The 19968-nt window shown below is 43.5% G+C and overlaps 1 protein-coding gene across 13 annotated transcripts in view; it reads left to right on the plus strand.

Annotated features, from left to right (window-relative positions):
- LOC115151882 (TRAF2 and NCK-interacting protein kinase) overlaps window positions 1-19968 on the plus strand; it is a 60553-nt gene that overhangs the window by 22824 nt on the left and 17761 nt on the right. For 8 of the 13 annotated variants that reach the window (XM_029696204.1, XM_029696263.1, XM_029696272.1 and 5 more), the window contains 9 exons: window positions 450-614; window positions 1814-2053; window positions 3999-4108; window positions 4193-4308; window positions 4453-4544; window positions 4709-4732; window positions 15651-15826; window positions 16308-16410; window positions 16808-16948. In XM_029696204.1, the coding sequence (XP_029552064.1) occupies window positions 450-614; window positions 1814-2053; window positions 3999-4108; window positions 4193-4308; window positions 4453-4544; window positions 4709-4732; window positions 15651-15826; window positions 16308-16410; window positions 16808-16948 (1167 nt within the window). The remainder of the gene's footprint in view (window positions 1-449; window positions 615-1813; window positions 2054-3998; window positions 4109-4192; window positions 4309-4452; window positions 4545-4708; window positions 4733-15650; window positions 15827-16307; window positions 16411-16807; window positions 16949-19968) is intronic. The other 5 variants (XM_029696220.1, XM_029696294.1, XM_029696300.1 and 2 more) reach the window with 3 other exon arrangements.

A 19968-nucleotide genomic window follows, 5' to 3' on the forward strand; every position in this document is an offset into this window, starting at 1 on the left:
TGCGGCTCCTGATTTAGCCTGATCCAGGCCACACACCACCAGGCTTGCCCCCCAGTGGCCACACACCACCAGGCTTGCCCCCCATTGGCCACACACCACCAGGCTTGCCCCCCATTGGCCACTGTGGGCTGATGTAGGCCAGCCGTGGCTATATCTGTCTCAACACACATGGGTGTATCTGCTTCCCTATGGACACACATACACCGGCACACACACACACACACACACATACACCGGCACGTACACACACACACATGCACACTGTAGTCAAGTTTGTCTCTGGGCTTCTCCTCCATGGTAACGGCTCTGAGGGAAACTGGAGGTTTGACACACGTCACACAAGACACACAAACATACATTGATAAATCAGTCACTGACGGCCAATATAAATGATTGTGCTCTAACTTTGTGTGCGCTTGTATGTGCGGGTGTGTGTGTGTGTGTGTCAGGTGGAAGAGCGTTCCAAGCTGAACAGACAGAGTTCTCCAGCGCTGCAACATAAAGTGTCCAACCGTATCTCTGATCCATCCCTGCCCCCCCGCTCAGAGTCGTTCAGCAGCGGGGGCATACAGCAGGCCCGAACACCCCCCATGCACCGCCCCGTAGAACCACAGGTGTGTGTGTGTGGGGGAGTGGACGTGTGTGGGTGCATGTGTACAGTGTATGTAGGTGCACGTTTACCCTTTATGATGTTTGTTTCTCCTCCTTTCATTTTTCCTTCCCCTCCCCCTCTACTTTCCTCACCTCCTTCCCCTCTCCCCTCTACTTTCCTTACCTCCTTCTCCTCTCCCCTCCCCCTCTACTTTCCTCACCTCTTTCCCCTCTCCTCTCCCCCTCTACTTTCCTCACCTCCTTCCCCTCTCCCCTCTTCTTTCCTTACCTCCTTCCCCTCTACCCTCCCCCTCTACTTTCCTTACCTCTTTCCCCTCTCCCCTCCCCCTCTACTTTCCTCACCTCCTTCCCCTCCCCTCTACTTTCCTCACCTCCTTCCCCTCCCCCTCTACTTTCCTCACCTCCTTCCCCTCCCCCTCTACTTTCCTTACCTCCTTCCCCTCTACTTTCCTCACCTCCTTCCCCTCCCCTCTACTTTCCTCACTTCCTTCCCCTCCCCCTCTACTTTCCTTACCTCCTTCCCCTCTCCCCCTCTACTTTCCTCACCTCTTTCCCCTCTCCCCCTCTACTTTCCTTACCTCCTTCCCCTCTCCCCTCCCCCTCTACTTTCCTTACCTCCTTCCCCTCTCCCCTCCCCCAATACTTACCTCCTTCCCCTCTCCTCTCCCCCTCTACTTTCCTCACCTCCTTCCCCTCTCCTCTCCTCCGGCTCCTCCTCTCTTCCTCCTCTACACCTGCTCCTCTACCTGCCTGGTCCTGATGTATGATCCTGCTCCTCTATCTGCGTGGTGCTGATGTATGATCCTGCTCCTCTATCTGCCTGGTGCTGATGTATGATCCTGCTCCTCTACCTGCCTGGTGCTGATGTATGATCCTGCTCCTCTATCTGCGTGGTGCTGATGTATGATCCTGCTCCTCTACCTGCCTGGTCCTGATGTATGATCCTGCTCCTCTACCTGCCTGGTGCTGATGTATGATCCTGCTCCTCTACCTGCCTGGTCCTGATGTATGATCCTGCTCCTCTACCTGCCTGGTGCTGATGTATGATCCTGCTCCTCTACCTGCCTGGTGCTGATGTATGATCCTGCTCCTCTACCTGCCTGGTGCTGATGTATGATCCTGCTCCTCTACCTGCCTGGTGCTGATCTATGATCCTGCTCCTCTGGTCTTTTATGGTCTGGTCCTGGTCTGGTCTTGTCAGATGGCCCACCTGGTACAGGTGAAGTCCCATGGTCTGTCTGGGTCCCAGTCTCTCCACGACCCTTCAGGGGTCACAGGCCTGTCCCCCTCCCCATCCTCCGGCCGCCCCCCCATGCCCCGCCAGAACTCTGACCCTACCTCAGACACCCCTCCTTCTATACCTCTCCCCCGCCTCGCTCCCCCCCTCGACAAACTGGACCGCAGCTCCTGGCTACGAACGGACCTAGACCTACCTCCTAAGGTCTGCATGACAATGTCTGTTTGTCTGTGGCTGGAATGCAATGTCTCAGAACTTTTGGGGCCCCTTACGATTGTTAGGACATCTACTTTGTGCATGACACAAGTCATTTTTCCAACAATTGTTTACAGACAGATTATTTCACTTTTCACTGTATCACAATTCCAGTGGGTCAGAAGTTTACATACACTAAGTCGACTGTGCCTTTAAACAGCTTGGAAAATTCCAGAAAATGATGTCATAGCTTTAGAAGCTTCTGATAGGCTAATTGACATAATTTGAGTCAATTGGAGGTGTTCATGTGCATGTATTTCAAGGCCTACCTTCAAACTCAGTGCCTCTTTGCTTGACATCAAGGGAAAATCTAAAGAAATCAGCCAAGACCTCAGAAAATAAATTGTAGACCTCCACAAGTCTGGTTCATACTTGGGAGCAATTTCCAAATGGCTGAAGGTATCACGTTCATCTGTACAAACAATAGTATGCAATTATAAACACCATGGGACCACGCAGCCGTCATACCGCTCAGGAAGGAGACGCGTTCTGTCTCCTAGAGATGAAGGTACTTTGGTGTGAAAAGTGCAAATCAATCCCAGAACAACAGCGAAGGACCTTGTGAAGATGCTGGAGGAAACGGGTACAAAAGTATCTATATCCACGGTAAAATGAGTCCTATATCGACGTAACCTGAAAGGCCACTCAGCAAGGAAGAAGCCACTGCTCAAAAAACGCCATAAGGAAGCCAGACTACGGTTTGCAACTGCACATGGGGACAAAGATTGTACTTTTTGGAGAAATGTCCTCTGGTCTGATGAAACAAAAATAGAACTGTTTGGCCATAATGACCATCGTTATATTTGAAGGAAAAAGTGGGAGGCTTGCAAGCCGAGGAACACCATCCCTACCGTGAAGCACGGGGGTGGCAGCATCATGTTGTGGGGGTGCTTTGCTGCAGGAGGTACTGGTGCACTTCACAAAATAGATGGCATGATGAGGGAGTAGAATTATGTGGATATATTGAAGCAAAATTTCAAGACATCAGTCAGGAAGTTAGAGCTTGGTCACAAATGGGTCTTCCAAATGGACAATGACCCCAAGCATACTTCCAAAGTTGTGGCAAAATGGCTTAAGGACAACAAAGTCATGGTATTGGAGTGGCCATCACAAAGCCCTGACCTCAATCCCATAGAACATTTGTGGGCAGAACTGAAAAAGCGTGTGCGAGCAAGCAGGCCAACAAACCTGACTCAGTTACATCAGCTCTGTCAGGCGGAATGGGCCAACATTCACACAACTTATTGTGGGAAGCTTGTGGAAGGCTACCCAAAACTTTTGACCCAAGTTAAACAATTTAAAGGCAATGCTACCAAATACTATTTGAGTGTATGTAAACTTCTGACCCACTGGGAATGTGATGAAAGATATAAAAGCTGAAATAAATCATTCTCTCTACTATTATTCTGATATTTCACATTCTTCACCACACTTCAAATAAAGTGGTGATCCTAACTGACCTAAGACAGGGAATTTTTACTCGGATTAAATGTCAGGAATTGTGAAAAACTGAGTTTAAATGTATTTGGCTAAGGTGTATGTAAACTTCTGACTTCAACTGTACATACAGTTTAGCAAACTTAGTTTGCGATTGAGAATACAGTATGTGATCTACTCAGACACTCTGTGTCCCACTTAGACCTTTTCTAACTGATTTTTATTGGTTGTCTCTGTGTGTGTTTTTTTTTTTTTTTTACTATCGTTGTGGGGACTAGAAGTCCTCACAAGGATAGTAAAACAAGTAAAATTCAGACAAATTTCGCCGGTCCCCACAAGTAAAAGGCTATTTCAGGATTAGAATTAGGGTTAGGGGTTAGAGAAAATAGGGTTTTGAAGGAGAATCAATTGTTTGGTCCTCACAAGGATAGTAAAACAAATGTGTGTGTGTGTGTAGGTGCCCCAGAGGACCACGTCTATCTCTCCAGCCCTGGTCAGGAAGAACTCTCCTGGGAACGGACCTGGGGGCCTTGCTCCTAAAGCTGGAGCACACCTGATACGGGCCAGGTACACACACATATATACTATACACACACTCCATGTTCCTTTGTGAATCAGGCAGTTTAATGTTGTTTGTGTGTGTTGCTGTAGTAACCCAGACCTGCGGAGGACTGATGTCCCAATGGAAACTCCCCTGAAGAGGAAGAGCAGTGGCAGCTCCTCCAGCTCCTCTACCCCTTCCTCCAAGGGGGGCAGCAACGAAAGAGGTACACACACACACACACACACACCACCACACACAGATTTCCATGTGTGTTACTGTAAATATTTCAACCCTTAACACTCTATACAGTCAGAGAGAAGATGTGATTTGTTGACTATTTAGTGAGCAGAATGTGATTGGTTGACAGGGGCAAATCAAGCGGAGGGTTCTGGGGCACCAGCCCAGGAGACCAAAGAAGAAAACAGAGATGTGACGCTGACACGACCTAGCAGGCCCGCGGTAAGTGCAGACGCACAGAGAAAAAACACAACCCATTCTCTTCTCTGAACTAACCAATACGTGTCTCATCTCTCTCATCTTCTCTCGTCTCTGTCCCTCCCACATTCCTTTTTTATTCTCTCCCTCCTCTTTCCTCTCTCTGCGTTTCTCTCCAACCTCTTTAGAGCTATAAGAGAGCTGTAGATGAGGTTAGTGGCATTTCTCCTCACCCTTTCTCCATCTCTCTCACCCATTCACTTCCTAGCTCTTTCACTCATTCACTCACTCAGGTATTTACTCACTCTCCACCCCCCCGTCTAGGGCTGTTGCGGTGACCGTATTACCACCATACCGGCAGTCATGAGTCATGACTGCAGTAAAATTGAGTCACGGTAATCTCCACTTTTGCACTCAGGACATGCGTTGTTAGTACCCAACTCACTAATGACCATCAGGTCCTAATGGTCTGGTCGCAGTGCTTGAGGCGTCACTACAGACCTGGGTTCGATCCCAGACTGTGTCACAACCGGCCGTGACCGGAAGTCCCATAGGGCGGCGCACAATTGGCCCAGTGACGTCTGGGCTAGGGGAGGGTTTGGCCGTGGGGGGCTTTACTTGGCGTTCTAGCGACTCCTTGTGACGGGGCGGGCGCCTGCAGGCTGACTTCGGTCGTCAGTTGAACAGCACATTGTTGCAGCGGGCTTCCGGGTTAAGCGGGCGGGTGTTAAGAAGCGCTGTTTGGTGGGTCATGTATCGGAGGACAGATGACTCGACCTTCACCTTTCCCAAACCCATTGGGGAGTTGCAGCGATGAGACAAGATCGTAATTCGATCGCAATTGGATATCACAAAATTGTTGAGAAAAAGGGGGTAAGAAAGGGGGTAAGAAATATATATATATATATATATATATACATATACATACATATACATATACATACATACATATACATATACATATATATATATATATATATATATATATATATATATATATATACACACACACACACAGTACCAGTCAAAAGTTTGGACACCTACTCATTTCAGGGTTTTTCTTTATTTTTACTATTTTCTACATTGTAGAATAATAGTGAAGACATCAAAACTATGAAATAACACATATGGAATCATGTAGTAACCAAAAAAGTGTTAAACAAATTAAAATATATTTGAGATTTGAGATTCTTCAAATAGCCACCCTTTGCCTTGATGACAGCTTTGCACACTCTTGGCATTCTCTCAACCAGCTTCATGAGGTAGTCACCTGGAATGCATTTCAATTAACAGGTGTGCCTTCTTAAAAGTTAATTTGTGGAATTTCTTTCCTTAATGCGTTTGAGCCAATCAGTTGTGTTGTGACAAGGTAGGGTTGGTATACAGAAGATAGCACTTTTGCACTTGCAAAAACGATCAAGTGCTAGGATGAAACTGGCTCTCATGGGGACCGTCACAGGAATGGAAGTCCCAGAGTTACTTCTGCTGCAGAGGATAAGTTCACTAGAGTTACCAGACTCAGAAATTGCAGCCCAAATAAATGCTTCACAGAGTTCAAGTTCAGACACATCTCAACAATCAACTGTTCAGAGGAGACTGTGTGAATCAGGCCTTCATGGTCGAATTGCTGCAAAGAAACCACTACTAAAGGACACCAATAAGAAGAAGAGACTTGCTTGTGCCAAGAAACACGAGCAATGGACATTAGACCGGTGGAAATCTGTCCTTTGGTCTGATGAGTCCAAATTGGAGATTTTTGGTTCCAACCGTTGTGTCTTTGTGAGATGCAGAGTAGGTGAACGGATGATCTCAGCATTTGTGTTTTCCACCATGAAGCATGGAGGAGGAGGTGTGATGGTGTGCTTTGCTGGTAACACTGTCAGTGATTTTATTTAGAATTCAAGGCACACTTGAACAACATGGCTACTACAGCATTATGCACCGATATACCATCCCTTCTGATTTGCGCTTAGTGGGACTATAATTTGTTTTTGAACAGGACAATGACCCAACACACCTCCAAGCTGTGTAAGGGCTATTTTACCAAGAAGGAGAGTTACGGAGTGCTGCATCAGATGACCTGGCCTCCGCAATCACCCGACCTCAACCTAATTGAGATGGTTTGGGATGAGTTGGACTGGAAAAGCAGCCAACAAGTGATCAGCATATGTTGAAACTCATTCAAGACTGTTGGAAAATCATTCCAGTTGTAGCTGGTTGAGATAATGCCAAGCGTGTGTAAAGTTGTCATCATGTCAACTTTGAAGAATCTCAAATATAAAATATATTTGCATTTGTTTAACACTTTTTTTGGTTACTACATCATTCCATATGTGTTATTTCATAGTTGTGATGTCTTCACTATTATTCTACAATGTAGAAAATAGTAAAAATAAAGAAAAACCCTTGAATGAGTAGGTGTGTCCAAACATTTGACTGGTACTGTACATAAAAAAAACCTCTCTTTTACTGTGATTGATCAATCTGAATAAATTACTTCAAACTGGTTGAAACTGAGTGAAAAACATGGTCTTTGTGGATGTTGTTTAAAAGCATAACAACGAAATGGACAGCGCTTTCAAATGTGATGATTAATTCAAAACACCCATACGCATATTAGAGCTGATGCATAGGCCTATATGTGAGCCCAAGCCCATTAAAATGATGATTGTTCCATTATACAAGACATAGTCTTACAAGACAGAGCCCCTGTGTGTCTGTGTGGTACGAGTGTTTGTCTATCGCTCTGTATGTAGCCAGTTGATGTGATAACCTTCTTGTGGTTTGACAGAAATACTTTCCCCAAAACCTTCTCAATTAAAGGTTAACTGTAAAGTAGGCTTAATTTGCAGGAGTATATCATAATTATATAATTTGTATGTTATATGTTATTTGCAGACTTTACCATGAAATGAGCAGCAGCAGTACAGAACCATCACTAGACCAGCACATTAGATGGCACATTCCTCACTCGCTAGATGTGCAATTAAAGAGGAATTACACTCAATCTATATCTGTTATTTCAGACCCCCAATAAATGGTCTTCTGATGTGATTCAAGCGTTGTTATGGACTCAGAACATCCAATTTCGTTGTTTCTCTGTGAGCAATTGTAATTTTGAAAATCTAAAACCAGGAAAAATAAAACCGAAAACATAATTTGGGAAAATATAACAGAGATTATATAGGGCCCCCCCTTAGAGTTGTTTATTAACCAATATTTTAGCAGGTGTATTGACAGAAAACAGTGTACAAGAGAAAGTAGTGCAGTAAGGATCTGAGGAAGATTTGCAGGGGAGAAGAGTGTGCCTATTTGAAAGCTAGAAAACAATAAGTAGCTCGCGACATGTTTAATTTTTTAAAAGTAGCTCCCGTGCTAGAAAAGGTTGGAGAACCCTGGTCTATCGCATATTACGCACGGCAGAAAAACAGTAACAAAATTGCTGAATTAAGTTGTCTTTGGTGCATAATTGGTCTAGCCTATACTCATAAATTGAACATATTCTTGTTATCGCCTTTGAGTGTGGAATCTATTAGTGTGCTTACTGGATGGACTGGTTACCTTGTGCTATGCTCCAAACTTTATATCCGTGAGTCTGGGAGAGAACGTATAGGCCTAGGCAATGCTTTTAGTTCATTGATTGTGCAGGGCAGCTTACAGAATGTTAGCCTATAGTGAATATGTATTTCACTTTAAATAGCCTAGTAATAAGGTATTTTCATAATAGATTGACCCATTACCTTTAACTACGGAAAATCTCACCGTGTTTCCATCTCCTTCCCTCTCACCTTCATTCTGTTCTCGAGTGTGCAGAGAGAGGGGCTGTCAACAGTTTAATCAAATAGTTTTTGTGAAAACATGCTACTATTGATGTTCCCCAACATATTTCATGTGGTTTCCCAAAAGAAGCACTAGATGGCAGCAGGAACAGGGTTAGAGAGCCCATGCCATACAGAGCACTAGATGGCAGCAGGAACAGGGTTGGAGAGCCCATGGCATACAGAGCACTAGATGGCTGCAGGAACAGGGTTGGAGAGCCCATGCCATACAGAGCACTAGATGGCTGAAGGAACAGGGTTGGAGAGCCCATGCCATACAGAGCACTAGATGGCTGCAGGAACAGGGTTGTAGAGCCCATGCCATACAGAGCACTAGATGGCTGCAGGAACAGGGTTAGAGAGCCCATGCCATACAGAGCACTAGATGGCTGCAGGAACAGGGTTGGAGAGCCCATGCCATACAGAGCACTAGATGGCTGAAGGAACAGGGTTGGAGAGCCCATGCCATATAGAGCACTAGATGGCTGCAGGAACAGGGTTGGAGAGCCCATGCCATACAGAGTACTAGATGGCAGCAGGAACAGGGTTGGAGAGCCCATGCCATACAGAGCACTAGATGGCAGCAGGAACAGGGTTGGAGAGCCCATGGCATACAGAGCACTAGATGGCAGCAGGAACAGGGTTGGAGAGCCCATGCCATACAGAGCACTAGATGGCAGCAGGAACAGGGTTGTAGAGCCCATGCCATACAGAGCACTAGATGGCCGCAGGAACAGGGTTGTAGAGCCCATGCCATACAGAGCACTAGATGGCTGCAGGAACAGGGTTAGAGAGCCCATGCCATACAGAGCACTAGATGGCTGCAGGAACAGGGTTGGAGAGCCCATGCCATACAGAGCACTAGATGGCTGCAGGAACAGGGTTGGAGAGCCCATGGCATATAGAGCACTAGATCAAATGTATTTATAAAGCCCTTCTTACATCAGCTGATATCTCAAAGTGCTGTACAGAAACCCAGCCTAAAACCCCAAACAGCAAGCAATGCAGGTGTAGAAGCACAGTGGCTAGGAAAAACTCCCTAGAAAGGCTAGAACCTAGGAAGTAACCTAGAGAGGAACCAGGCTATGAGGGGTGGCCAGTCCTCTTCTGGCTGTGCCGGGTGGAGATTATAACAGAACATGGCCAAGATGTTCAAATGTTCATAGATGACCAGCAGGGTCAGATAATAGTAATCACAGTGGTTGTCGAGAGTGCAACAGGTCAGCACCTCAGGAGTAAAGGTCAGTTGGATTTTCGTAGCCGATAACTCTAGATAGCTGCAGGAACAGGGTTGGAGAGCCCATGGCATACCGTTTGGGAGGAATATCACTTGTCGCCCAGCGAGAGGCTGCATGGTCCTCCAACAGTGGTTGATGCCTGGAGTGAAATAACCAGAATAGCCTGCATGATTGAAAAACGAACAGGCCATAAAATCGGCCTCCATTTGCTATTCGAGTGCATACTGCTGTCGTCTTTTTTCCCCCTGTCCTTGTTCCTGCCCATTTCATAATGGACCATTCTAAATCGAAACCACTTTTACTTATTAGTAAAGACAAAATTTAATTGAGAATAGTCTGATGGGTGGAAATATGATCACTTGGTGAGAGAACAGCGTGAGCAGCCGGAGGCAAAGAATGGAAGGCAAGCTTTTTTTTGTGACTTTCTCAAATCATCAATAGCCAGACGCATCATGCAGCCCATATGTGTTTTGATTTCTAAGATATTCTAAGGTTTGTATCATTCACAAATAAAGTTGGCAAATAAGTCTATATAACGTATAGGACCTGTTTCAAATGATCACTTTTACTCTCAACATAGCCACTTCATATGCACACTCGCTCCGGAATGGGAAAATATACTTTCTATTTTATTCAGCTAAGTTATTATATTACTTACTATAAAATCATATAATATATAATAATGGCACAGGACTTATAAGCATATCTTGTCAGCTAAATGAACAAGTCTACAGCCTATGGCATGACGCACAGCCAGATAACATACAGTAGACCAACTCATATTCTGTTCTTCTGAAATACACTGAACAAAAAATATAAACGCAACATGTAAAAGTGTTGGTCTGATGTTTCATGAGCTGAAATAAAAGATTCCCGAAATTGTCCATTTTGACCCCCCCCTTTGTTTAGGGACACATTATTCCATTTCTGTTAGTCACATGTCTGTGGAACTTGTTCAGTTTATGTCTCAGTTGTTGAATCTTATGTTCATACAAATATTTACACATGTTAAGTTTGCTGAAAATAAATGCAGTTGACAGTGAGAGGATGTTTCTTTTTTTGCTGAGTTTAGTTGTATTCCCAGTCAAGGTGCACCTGTGTAATGATCGTGCTGTTTAATCAGCTTCTTGATATGCATCACCTGTCAGGTGGATGGATTATCTTGGCAAAGGAGAAATGCTCACTAATAGGGATATAAACAAATTTGTGCATTTATTAGACTTTTTTTTAAATGTAGATGTTCCAAAGGCACACATCAGCGGCTTGTATGTGTGAAGGAATGGAAATGCTAAACATGTTTGTTAAATAACGGTCAGTTAACGTAAGACTGGCAGTCTTTTGCATGACAAACGGCTGACAAAATGTCATAACCGCCACAGCCTTATCTCTCTCTCTCTCTCTCTCAAAATCTTTCTCTTAGAGTTCAAAGGTTTGTGTATCCCTGCAGTAGTTATAGCTTCATTCTTACATCTCTCTCTCTCTCCCCTTTTCTCTCTCTTATTGCCTCTCTTTCTCACTCTCGCTCTTCCTATATTTTCTCTCCCCCTCTATCATCCAGGAGGAGTTGGTAAAATATCTATTGATCCCCATGTGCACGCTCATATCCACACTGTCCCCTCTTTTCACATGCACGCCCAGGGCCGGATTAAGAAATCATAGGCCCCGAGGCTTAGTTTTTTTTTTTTTATAGCCCCCCCTTACCCCTTCCCGGCACACAAATCATTTGGTGTAAACAAGTCTGTGCACCAAGATGCAATTCGATGCGTGTTAAATTTACTGTTGGAAGAGTAATACCCTTTATAAATAAAGCCATACTAACGTTTGCCATGTGGCATAGGCTATTAATTGAGCAGAGGTATTTTTAGGATTACCTAACGAGATTACAGAAGACATTGACTGAACATTTTTTAATACCACACAAATGACAGAAATGAGTGGCTACTCTGACACTGACAAACTGAGATCAATCTGGTCTTTAATTTAAACAAACAATAGCCCAGGTCAATGAAGTGACACAGATTGTACAATATTAGGAGGCAATATACATTACCAGTCAAAAGTTTGGGCACACCTACTCATTCAAGGGTTTTTCTTAATTTTTTACTATTTTCTACATTGTAGAATAATAGTGAAGACATCAAAACTATGAAATAACACATATGGAATCAGGTAGTAACCAAAAAAGTGTTAAACAAATCAAAATATATTTTATATTTGAGATTCTTGAAATTAGCCACCCTTTGCCTTGATGACAGCTTTGCATACTCTTGGCATTCTCTCAACCAGCTTCATGAGGTAGTCACCTGGAATGCATTTCAATTAACAGGTGTGCTTTGTTAAAAGTGAATTTGTGGAATTTCTTTTCTTAACCTTTCTGGCGCAGGCGTTCCGCTAGCGACCCACCTCGACAACATCCGGTGAAATTGCAGAGCGCCAAATTCAAAATACAGAAATAGTCATAATAAACATTCATAAAAAATACAAGTGTTATACATTGGCTTAAAGATTAACTTCTTGTTAGTCCAGCCGCTTTGTCAGATTTCAAAAAGGCTTTATGGCGAAAGCATACCAGGCGATTATCTGAGGACAGCACCCCGCTTACAAAAGCATACAAACATTTTACAACCAAGTAAAGGAATTACAAAAGTCAGAAATAGCGATAAAATTAATCACTTACCTTTGAAGATCTTCATAAGGTTGCAGTCACAAGAGTCCCAGCTACACAATACATGTTCGTTTTGTTCGATAAAGTCCCTCTTTATATCCCAAAAACTCAGTTTTGTTGGCGCGTTTTGTTCAGTAATCCACTGGCTCAAAGGCGGTCAAAACATGCAGACGAATACATCTTAATAGTACCGGTAAAGTTCGTTGAAACATGTCAAACGATGTTTATAATTATTCCTCAGGTTGTCAATTGTCTAAATAATCGATAATATTTCAACCGGACAATAGCGTATTCAATAGAAAGGAAAAACAACAAGGGCGCGCACTCGGTCACGCGCGCAAACCAGCACTGCATGATTCTACTGTCCACTGACAGAAAGGTCTCATTCTTCTTCATTTTTCAGAAAACAAGCCTGAAACAATGTCTAAAGACTGTTGACATCTAGTGGAAGCCATAGGAACGGCAATCTGGGTCCTAACCCATTAGATACTCTATAGGCATCAATTGAAAATACCCACATCAAAAAAATCCCACTTCCTGGATGGATTTTCCTCAGGTTTTTGCCTGCCATATCAGTTCTGTTATACTCACAGACATTAGTTTAACCTCTATGGGCTAGGTGGGACGTTAGCGTTCCACTCTATTCAACAGCCAGTGGAATCACGTTGCGCAAAATACAAATACCTAAAAAATACAATAATTTCAATATTTCAAACATACGACTATTTTACACCATTTGAAAGATAAGACTCTCGTTAATCTAACCACATTGTCCGATTTCAAAAAGGCTTTACAGCGAAAGCAGAACATTAGATTATGTTAGGAGAGTACATGGACACAAATAACCACACAGCCATTTTTCAAGCAAGCATATATGTCACAAAAACCCAAAACACAGCTAAATGCAGCACTAACCTTTGATGATCTTCATCATATGACACTCCTAGGACATTATGTTATACAATACATGCATGTTTTGTTCAATCAAGTTCATATTTATATCAAACAGCTTTTTACATTGGCGTGTGATGTTCAGAAATTGTATTCCCACCGAAAACTTCCGGTGAATTTACTAAATTACTCATGATAAACGTTGACAAAATACATAACAATTATTTTAAGAATTATAGATACAGAACTCCTTTATGCAATCGCTATGTCAGATTTTAAAATAGCTTTTCGGCGAAAGCACATTTTGCAATATTCTGAGTACGTAGCTCAGCCATCACGGCTAGCTAATTTGACACCCGCCAAGTTCGGAGCAACCTAAACTCAGAATTACTATTAGAAAAATTGGATTACCTTTGCTGTTCTTCGTCAGAATGCACTCCCAGGACTGCTACTTCCACAACAAATGTTGTTTTTGTTCCAAATAATCCATAGTTATGTGCAAATACCCCCGTTTTGTTCGTGCGTTCAGGTCACTATCCAAAGGGTAACGCACGAGCGCATTTCGAGACAAAAAAAAATCAAAATGTTCCTTTACCGTACTTAGAACCATGTCAAACGCTGTTTAAAATCAATTTTTATGGTATTTTTCTCGTAAAATAGCGATAATATTCCAACCGGACAATGCTGTATTCATTGAAAAAGGAAGAGAAAAAATGGCGAGGTCTCGTGAACGTGCATTTCCCATCTCTTAGCCACCAGGCAGTCCACTGACAAACTGTGCTCCTGTACTCTGCCCGGAGACAGGAGACGCGTCAATCCGCTTTCTGAACGCTTTAGAGAGCCAATGGAAGCCTTAGAAAGTGGTACATAACCCCACGGGCACTGTAGTTTCGATAGAGAAGCAAAGGGAGAACTACAAAATCGCAGACAGGCCACTTCCTGCTTGGAATTTTCTCAGGTTTTTGCCTGCCATATGAGTTCTGTTATACTCACAGACACCATTCAAACAGTTTTAGAAACTTCAGAGTGTTTTCTATCCAGATCTACTAATAATATGCATATTCTCGTTTCTGGGAAAGAGTAGTAACCAGTTTAAATCGGGTACGTTTTTTATCCGGACGTGAAAATACTGCCCCCTAGACCAGACAGGTTAACAGTTTTGGAAACTTTAGAGTGTTTTCTATCCAAATCTACCAATTATATGCCTATCCTAGCTTCTGGGCCTGAGTAACAGGCAGTTTACTTTGGGCACGCTTCTCATCCAGACGTCGAAATACTGCCCCCAAGCCATAAGAAGTTAATGCGTTTGAGCCAATCATTTGTGTTGTGACATGGTAGGGGTGGCAATAGCCTATCTCCAAGATAAGCTACTTTTAAAAACAGTGCTGCTGTTAGCTAATGTATGTTTATATTGGTTCTACAGATAGACTAGTCTTCTCTCTTCAGCAGTAGGCATTTTCTTTCCAAACTGTACGTTTTTCCTGCCATTGTATTTTGAAATCTTCAAAAGGCAAACCGACAGCTGCAATCAACCATAGAAATATAATCCATAGATGGCAGTTCCCATTCAAGTCAGGACTGGCATCCATTGCTATTGTTCCTGTGAGTTTAACAGTCAAATTGCCAGGGTAAGTGGTTACATTACCCTTCTATGGATTATATGTCTATGGCCACAACATGCAACAAACTGTACCTATATTTGGCGTGCATGCTGCCCAAACTGTGGCCTTCCCGACTGTTGGCATACTGGTAACTGCCAAAATAAAGAAAACAACACTTGAGTAAACAAGGGATACAAAGTATATGTTATGGTGTGGGGGGCATGTTCCTGGCATGGTTTAGATCCACATGTGGAATCTATGCTGAAGCTGTTCTAGCAGCTCATGGTGACGCAACACCCTTTTAAGACACTTCATGTTAAAATACACTTTATGTTGGTGTTTCTTTCATTTTGACCAATACCTGTATGTGCTTGGGATAAAGTTAACCACCATTATTAAAAAACAATAAAAAATCCTCTGTGGCTAAATTATTCTTTCTGATGCATTTTGAACATTGAGAGCGGACTTATTTGGTTGGATAAAATTATAATAATAAAAACAATAACGTAATTTCCCTCTTGGGCCCCCATGGGCCTGGGCCCCTACATTAATCCGGCCCTGTGCACGCCTCTCTCTCCTCTAGCTCACCTGTTTTGCTCTACCTGTGCCGTGTGACAGAGGCAGACTGGGGAGCGTTGGAGCTGTGTTTCCCCTTAAACAGATATAACCACTGACCATAAGGGTTGAGTTCCCAGAACCCTAACCCTTCTGTTAGTGACCTTTCCTGACTGCGTCCTGACTGAATCCTCATTGTTCCTCACACTCTGAGGAAGGAGTTAGCTGCTGAAAAATGTATGTTTAAAATGTTGTGCCAATAAAATGTTCCCCATAAATCAAAGCAACTGTTACTGCACCCATGACGTGAGTGCTGACCTTTTATAATATCCTCTACTGACCTTTGACCTCCTCACCTACAGGACCTGACGGCTCTTGCCAAGGAGCTGAGGGAGCTGCGTCAGGGGGAGGAGCCTAATCGCCCGCCCGTCAAGGTGACGGACTACTCCTCATCCAGTGACGAGTCACAGAGTGACGAGGAGGGAGAGGGAGGAAGTAACGACGGCTCAGTGTCTGTCAGCGACATCCCACGCATCATGTGAGTGTGTGTGTGTGTGTGTGCGTGTGTGTGTGTGTGTGTGTGTGTGTTAGAAAGGGTGAGTGTGTATCTGCATTTTAGCTATGCATTTATTTTATTGTAGCTATGTATTTTAAATCTGTAATATGTAACTTTTTGGCAACCCGACCAAATCCACATAGAAATGTGAGTTATAGATCTGTAATTCCATTGAAAGCAAGTCTAAAAAGCGGTAGATCTGTTCTACAGTATGTGCACTATTTGCTTCTTTTACTTTGGGTTTTGTACACCAGTTTCAAACAGTTGAAAATACAATATTGTTGGTTCTGGAAACCATATTTCAGTGGTTTAAATGGGACAATGATTCTCTACACTATACTTGCTTGTTTTGCCACATACACTTAAATTACTATTAGAATTTTAGCAACCAGGAATGGCAGAGCGATGTCTGCATAGGGCATCTTTTAGTATTTTAAACGTGTGTATGTGTGTATTGTGTCAGGCCGGCCGCGGGGCAGAGTAGTGGTGAGGTGTACGGTGTGATGGGAGGACATAATGATTCCTACGGCAACAGTTCCCAAGACAGCACCCTGATGATGAGAGAGGTCAGTCACCTTTCACTTTTAACCCCTGACCCCTGGGCTCCGCTCGGCTTGCTTAATACACAACTCAGCATCCTGGCATGCACTCGGCTCTGCGTGTGTCTGTGTCTGTCTGTGTAGAATGAGTCTCTGCATTGTCACCAGCCGTCGCTCAGCTTCTTCAATCCTTTGGGTTTACCCACCTTCCACATCAGCGGCAGAACGTACCCCTTAACCACAGATCCAGATGAACCTCCAAACCCTAAACCTAACCTTAACCATTAGATTCCAACCTTAACCTTACCTTAACCACAAATCTAGAATCATCTTACCTTTCCCAAATCCTACCCATCACAAGGAAATACATTAATCTGAACTTAGATCAGTGTGTAGAGTGGCCCACACTCTCTCTCTGTTCCAGACCTATGGGGACAGGAGGCGGAACTCCGCTCTCGCCGACAGCAACGGTTTCCCCGGAAACGCCAATCTGCCCGATCTGGTGCAGCAAAGCCCCTCCCCCATGGTCTCCCCTGGTGATGGCTCTGGGCGCAGCCACCCCAAAGTAGGTTCACTAGACCCCTACACCCTAACTGCTTACGCCCTTGCACCCTACACCCTTACTTGCTAGCCCTCTACACACAAACCCCCTACATGCTAGCCCTGTACACACAACCTCCCTACTCCCTAGCCAGCAGATCCGACCCTCTTGCTTACAGCTGCATTAAGGTCGGACAGGCTTCCTGTGTAGATTAAGACACCATGGAGCCAGTGCGAGATATGGCTCTGAAACGTAAATGTCAAAAATGTTATAAATTGATTTGCATTTTAATGAGGGAAATAAGTATTTGACCCCTCTGCAAAACGTGACTTAGTACTTGGTGGCAAAACCCTTGTTGGCAATCACAGAGGTCAGACATTTCTTGTAGTTGGCCACCAGGTTTGCACACATCTCAGGAGGGATTTTGTCCCACTCCTCTTTGCAGATCTTCTCCAAGTCATTAAAGTTTCGAGGCTAAAGTTTGGCAACTCGAGCCTTCAGCTCCCTCCACAGATTTTCTATGGGATTAAGGTCTGGAGACTGGCTAGGCCACTCCAAGACCTTAATGTGCTTCTTCTTGAGCCACTCCTTTGTTGCCTTGGCCGTGTGTTTTGGGTCATTGTCGTGCTGGAATACCCATCCACGACCCATTTTCAATGCCCTGGCTGAGGGAAGGAGGTTCTCACCCAAGATTTGACGGTACATGGCCCCGTCCATTGTCCCTTTTATGCGGTGAAGTTGTCCTGTCCCCTTAGCAGAAAAACACCCCCCAAAGCATAATGTTTCCACCTCCATGTTTGACGGTGGGGATGGTGTTCTTGGGGTCATATGCAGCATTCCTCCTCCTCCAAACACGGCAAGTTGAGTTGATGCCAAAGAGCTCCATTTTGGTCTCAGCTGACACAACACTTTCACCCAGTTGTCCTCTGAATCATTCAGATGTTCATTGGCAAATTTTAGACGGGCATGTATATGTGCTTTCTTGAGCAGGGGAACCTTGCGGGCTCTGCAGGATTTCAGTCCTTCACGGCGTAGTGTGTTACCAATAGTTTTCTTGGTGACTATGTTCCCAGCTGCCTTGAGATCATTGACAAGACCCTCCCGTGTAGTTCTGGGCTGACCCTCCCGTGTAGTCCTCACCATTCTCATGATCATTGCAACTCCACGAGGTGAGATCTTGCATGGAGCCCCAGGCCGAGGGAGATTGACAGTTCTTTTGTGTTTCTTCCATTTGCGAATAATCGCACCAACTGTTGTCACCTTCTCACCAAGCTGCTTGGCGATGGTCTTGTAGCCCATTCCAGCCTTGTGTAGGTCTACAATCTTGTCCCTGACATCCTTGGAGAGCTCTTTGGTCTTGGCCATGGTGGAGAGTTTGGAATCTGAATGATTGATTGCTTCTGTGGACAGGTGTCTTTTATACAGGTAACAAGCTGAGATTAGGAGCACTCCCTTTAAGAGTGTGCTCCTAATCTCAGCTCGTTACCTGTATAAAATACACCTGGGAGCCAGAAATCTTTCTGATTGAGAGGGGATCAAATACTTATTTCCCTCATTAAAATGCAAATCAATTTATAACATTTTTGACATGCGTTTTTCTGGATTTTTTTTGTTGTTATTCTGTCTCTCACTGTTCAAATAAACCTGCCATTAAAATTATAGACTGATCATTTCTTTGTCAGTGGGCAAATGTACAAAATCAGCAGGGGATCAAATACTTTTTTCCCCTCACTGTATCTACAGAAGTAAGACAGATCCTGCTTCTGTTGTCTGTTTGAGTGTGTGTTTAATAGCCTATTGATTCCGTGAGCACCAAGCTTCACACAGCAATTTCACAAATTCATCTGATTTTAATTTTCGCTGTAGTAAAGGCTTTACTTTTTTTCTTTCTTTGGTAGAACAGCCTCTCTGGTATTATTTCTAATTTATTTTGTGTTTACACTTTCAAATTGTTAGAAAAATTATATTTATAATAATAATAACGCATATTTTTCTTGATCTCCTTGAATAATTAGCTTAAACAATAAATAAACCGGTCCATTTCGGAAATTGCATTCACGAATGAATGCTACTGTTTAGTCTTTGCTGTAATAAAGACTTAACAAAACAAAAACAAAACTTTTAACAGACTCTCTGGTACGCTTATACTTTATTTAGTGTTTTTTTACATTGTTCCAAATAGTCAGAAAAATGACATTGTGATCTATACAACACCTGTTAGTCACACATAATATGCACGCAGCGCTTGCTCCTTGTCTTCTTTTTCTTGATCTCCAGTATATTCCACAACTAGTCACATTTATTCCACACATCGGACTTCCCCTTTACCTCCTGAGCAACCTGGGAAATATTCCCCCGTTTCGAGTTTATTTGTCACGTCCTCTGCATCCATTTTGAGTTCGTATGTGTTACGTTGTTCAGAGTTTGTTATAACCAATTAATTGATGTGATTGGGATATGTTATAGGCACGGCCTGCCCGCTCATTAGGCAGCAACAACACATCCAACAACAACACATCCTTCAACAACACATCCAACAACAACACAAAACCTCACATAATTCTGCCCAAAAACAATGACAATTTCTCTCAACCAGTGACATATGGGCTCTTTTGGTGAGGGCTGATGCCGATCTTTGATAAGCATTGGCCACTTTGTCAAGGGCAGGGACTCAAAAATATTTTGCTTGTCCATTCCCAGCGTGCCTCTCCAAGGTGCTGTTGGAGAGACACATCTCTGCAGCGCTGCACCAACGTTCAGTAAAAAAAATGATCTAACGTAAATCATGTAGCAGATACAGGATATGGAAGAAAGAGTATCAAATTGTATTTGTCATATACACATGTTTAGCGCCTTTTCCTAGAACGTGTTGCTATGTGCATAATAGCAAGGTGGTTTCAAGTTTGTATCCGTCAATTTTTTGACAAGCTGATCATAGTGAAAAAGAAAATACTTCTGCATTTCCCGCTGTGTAAACATATTGGAAATAGGCAATAACTCCTGATAAAGTTTGATTGCTGATATTCAGAGCTTAAATAGCCATT

This window comes from Salmo trutta, chromosome 2 (assembly GCF_901001165.1).
Source record: "Salmo trutta chromosome 2, fSalTru1.1, whole genome shotgun sequence".
Taxonomy (NCBI): domain Eukaryota; kingdom Metazoa; phylum Chordata; class Actinopteri; order Salmoniformes; family Salmonidae; genus Salmo; species Salmo trutta.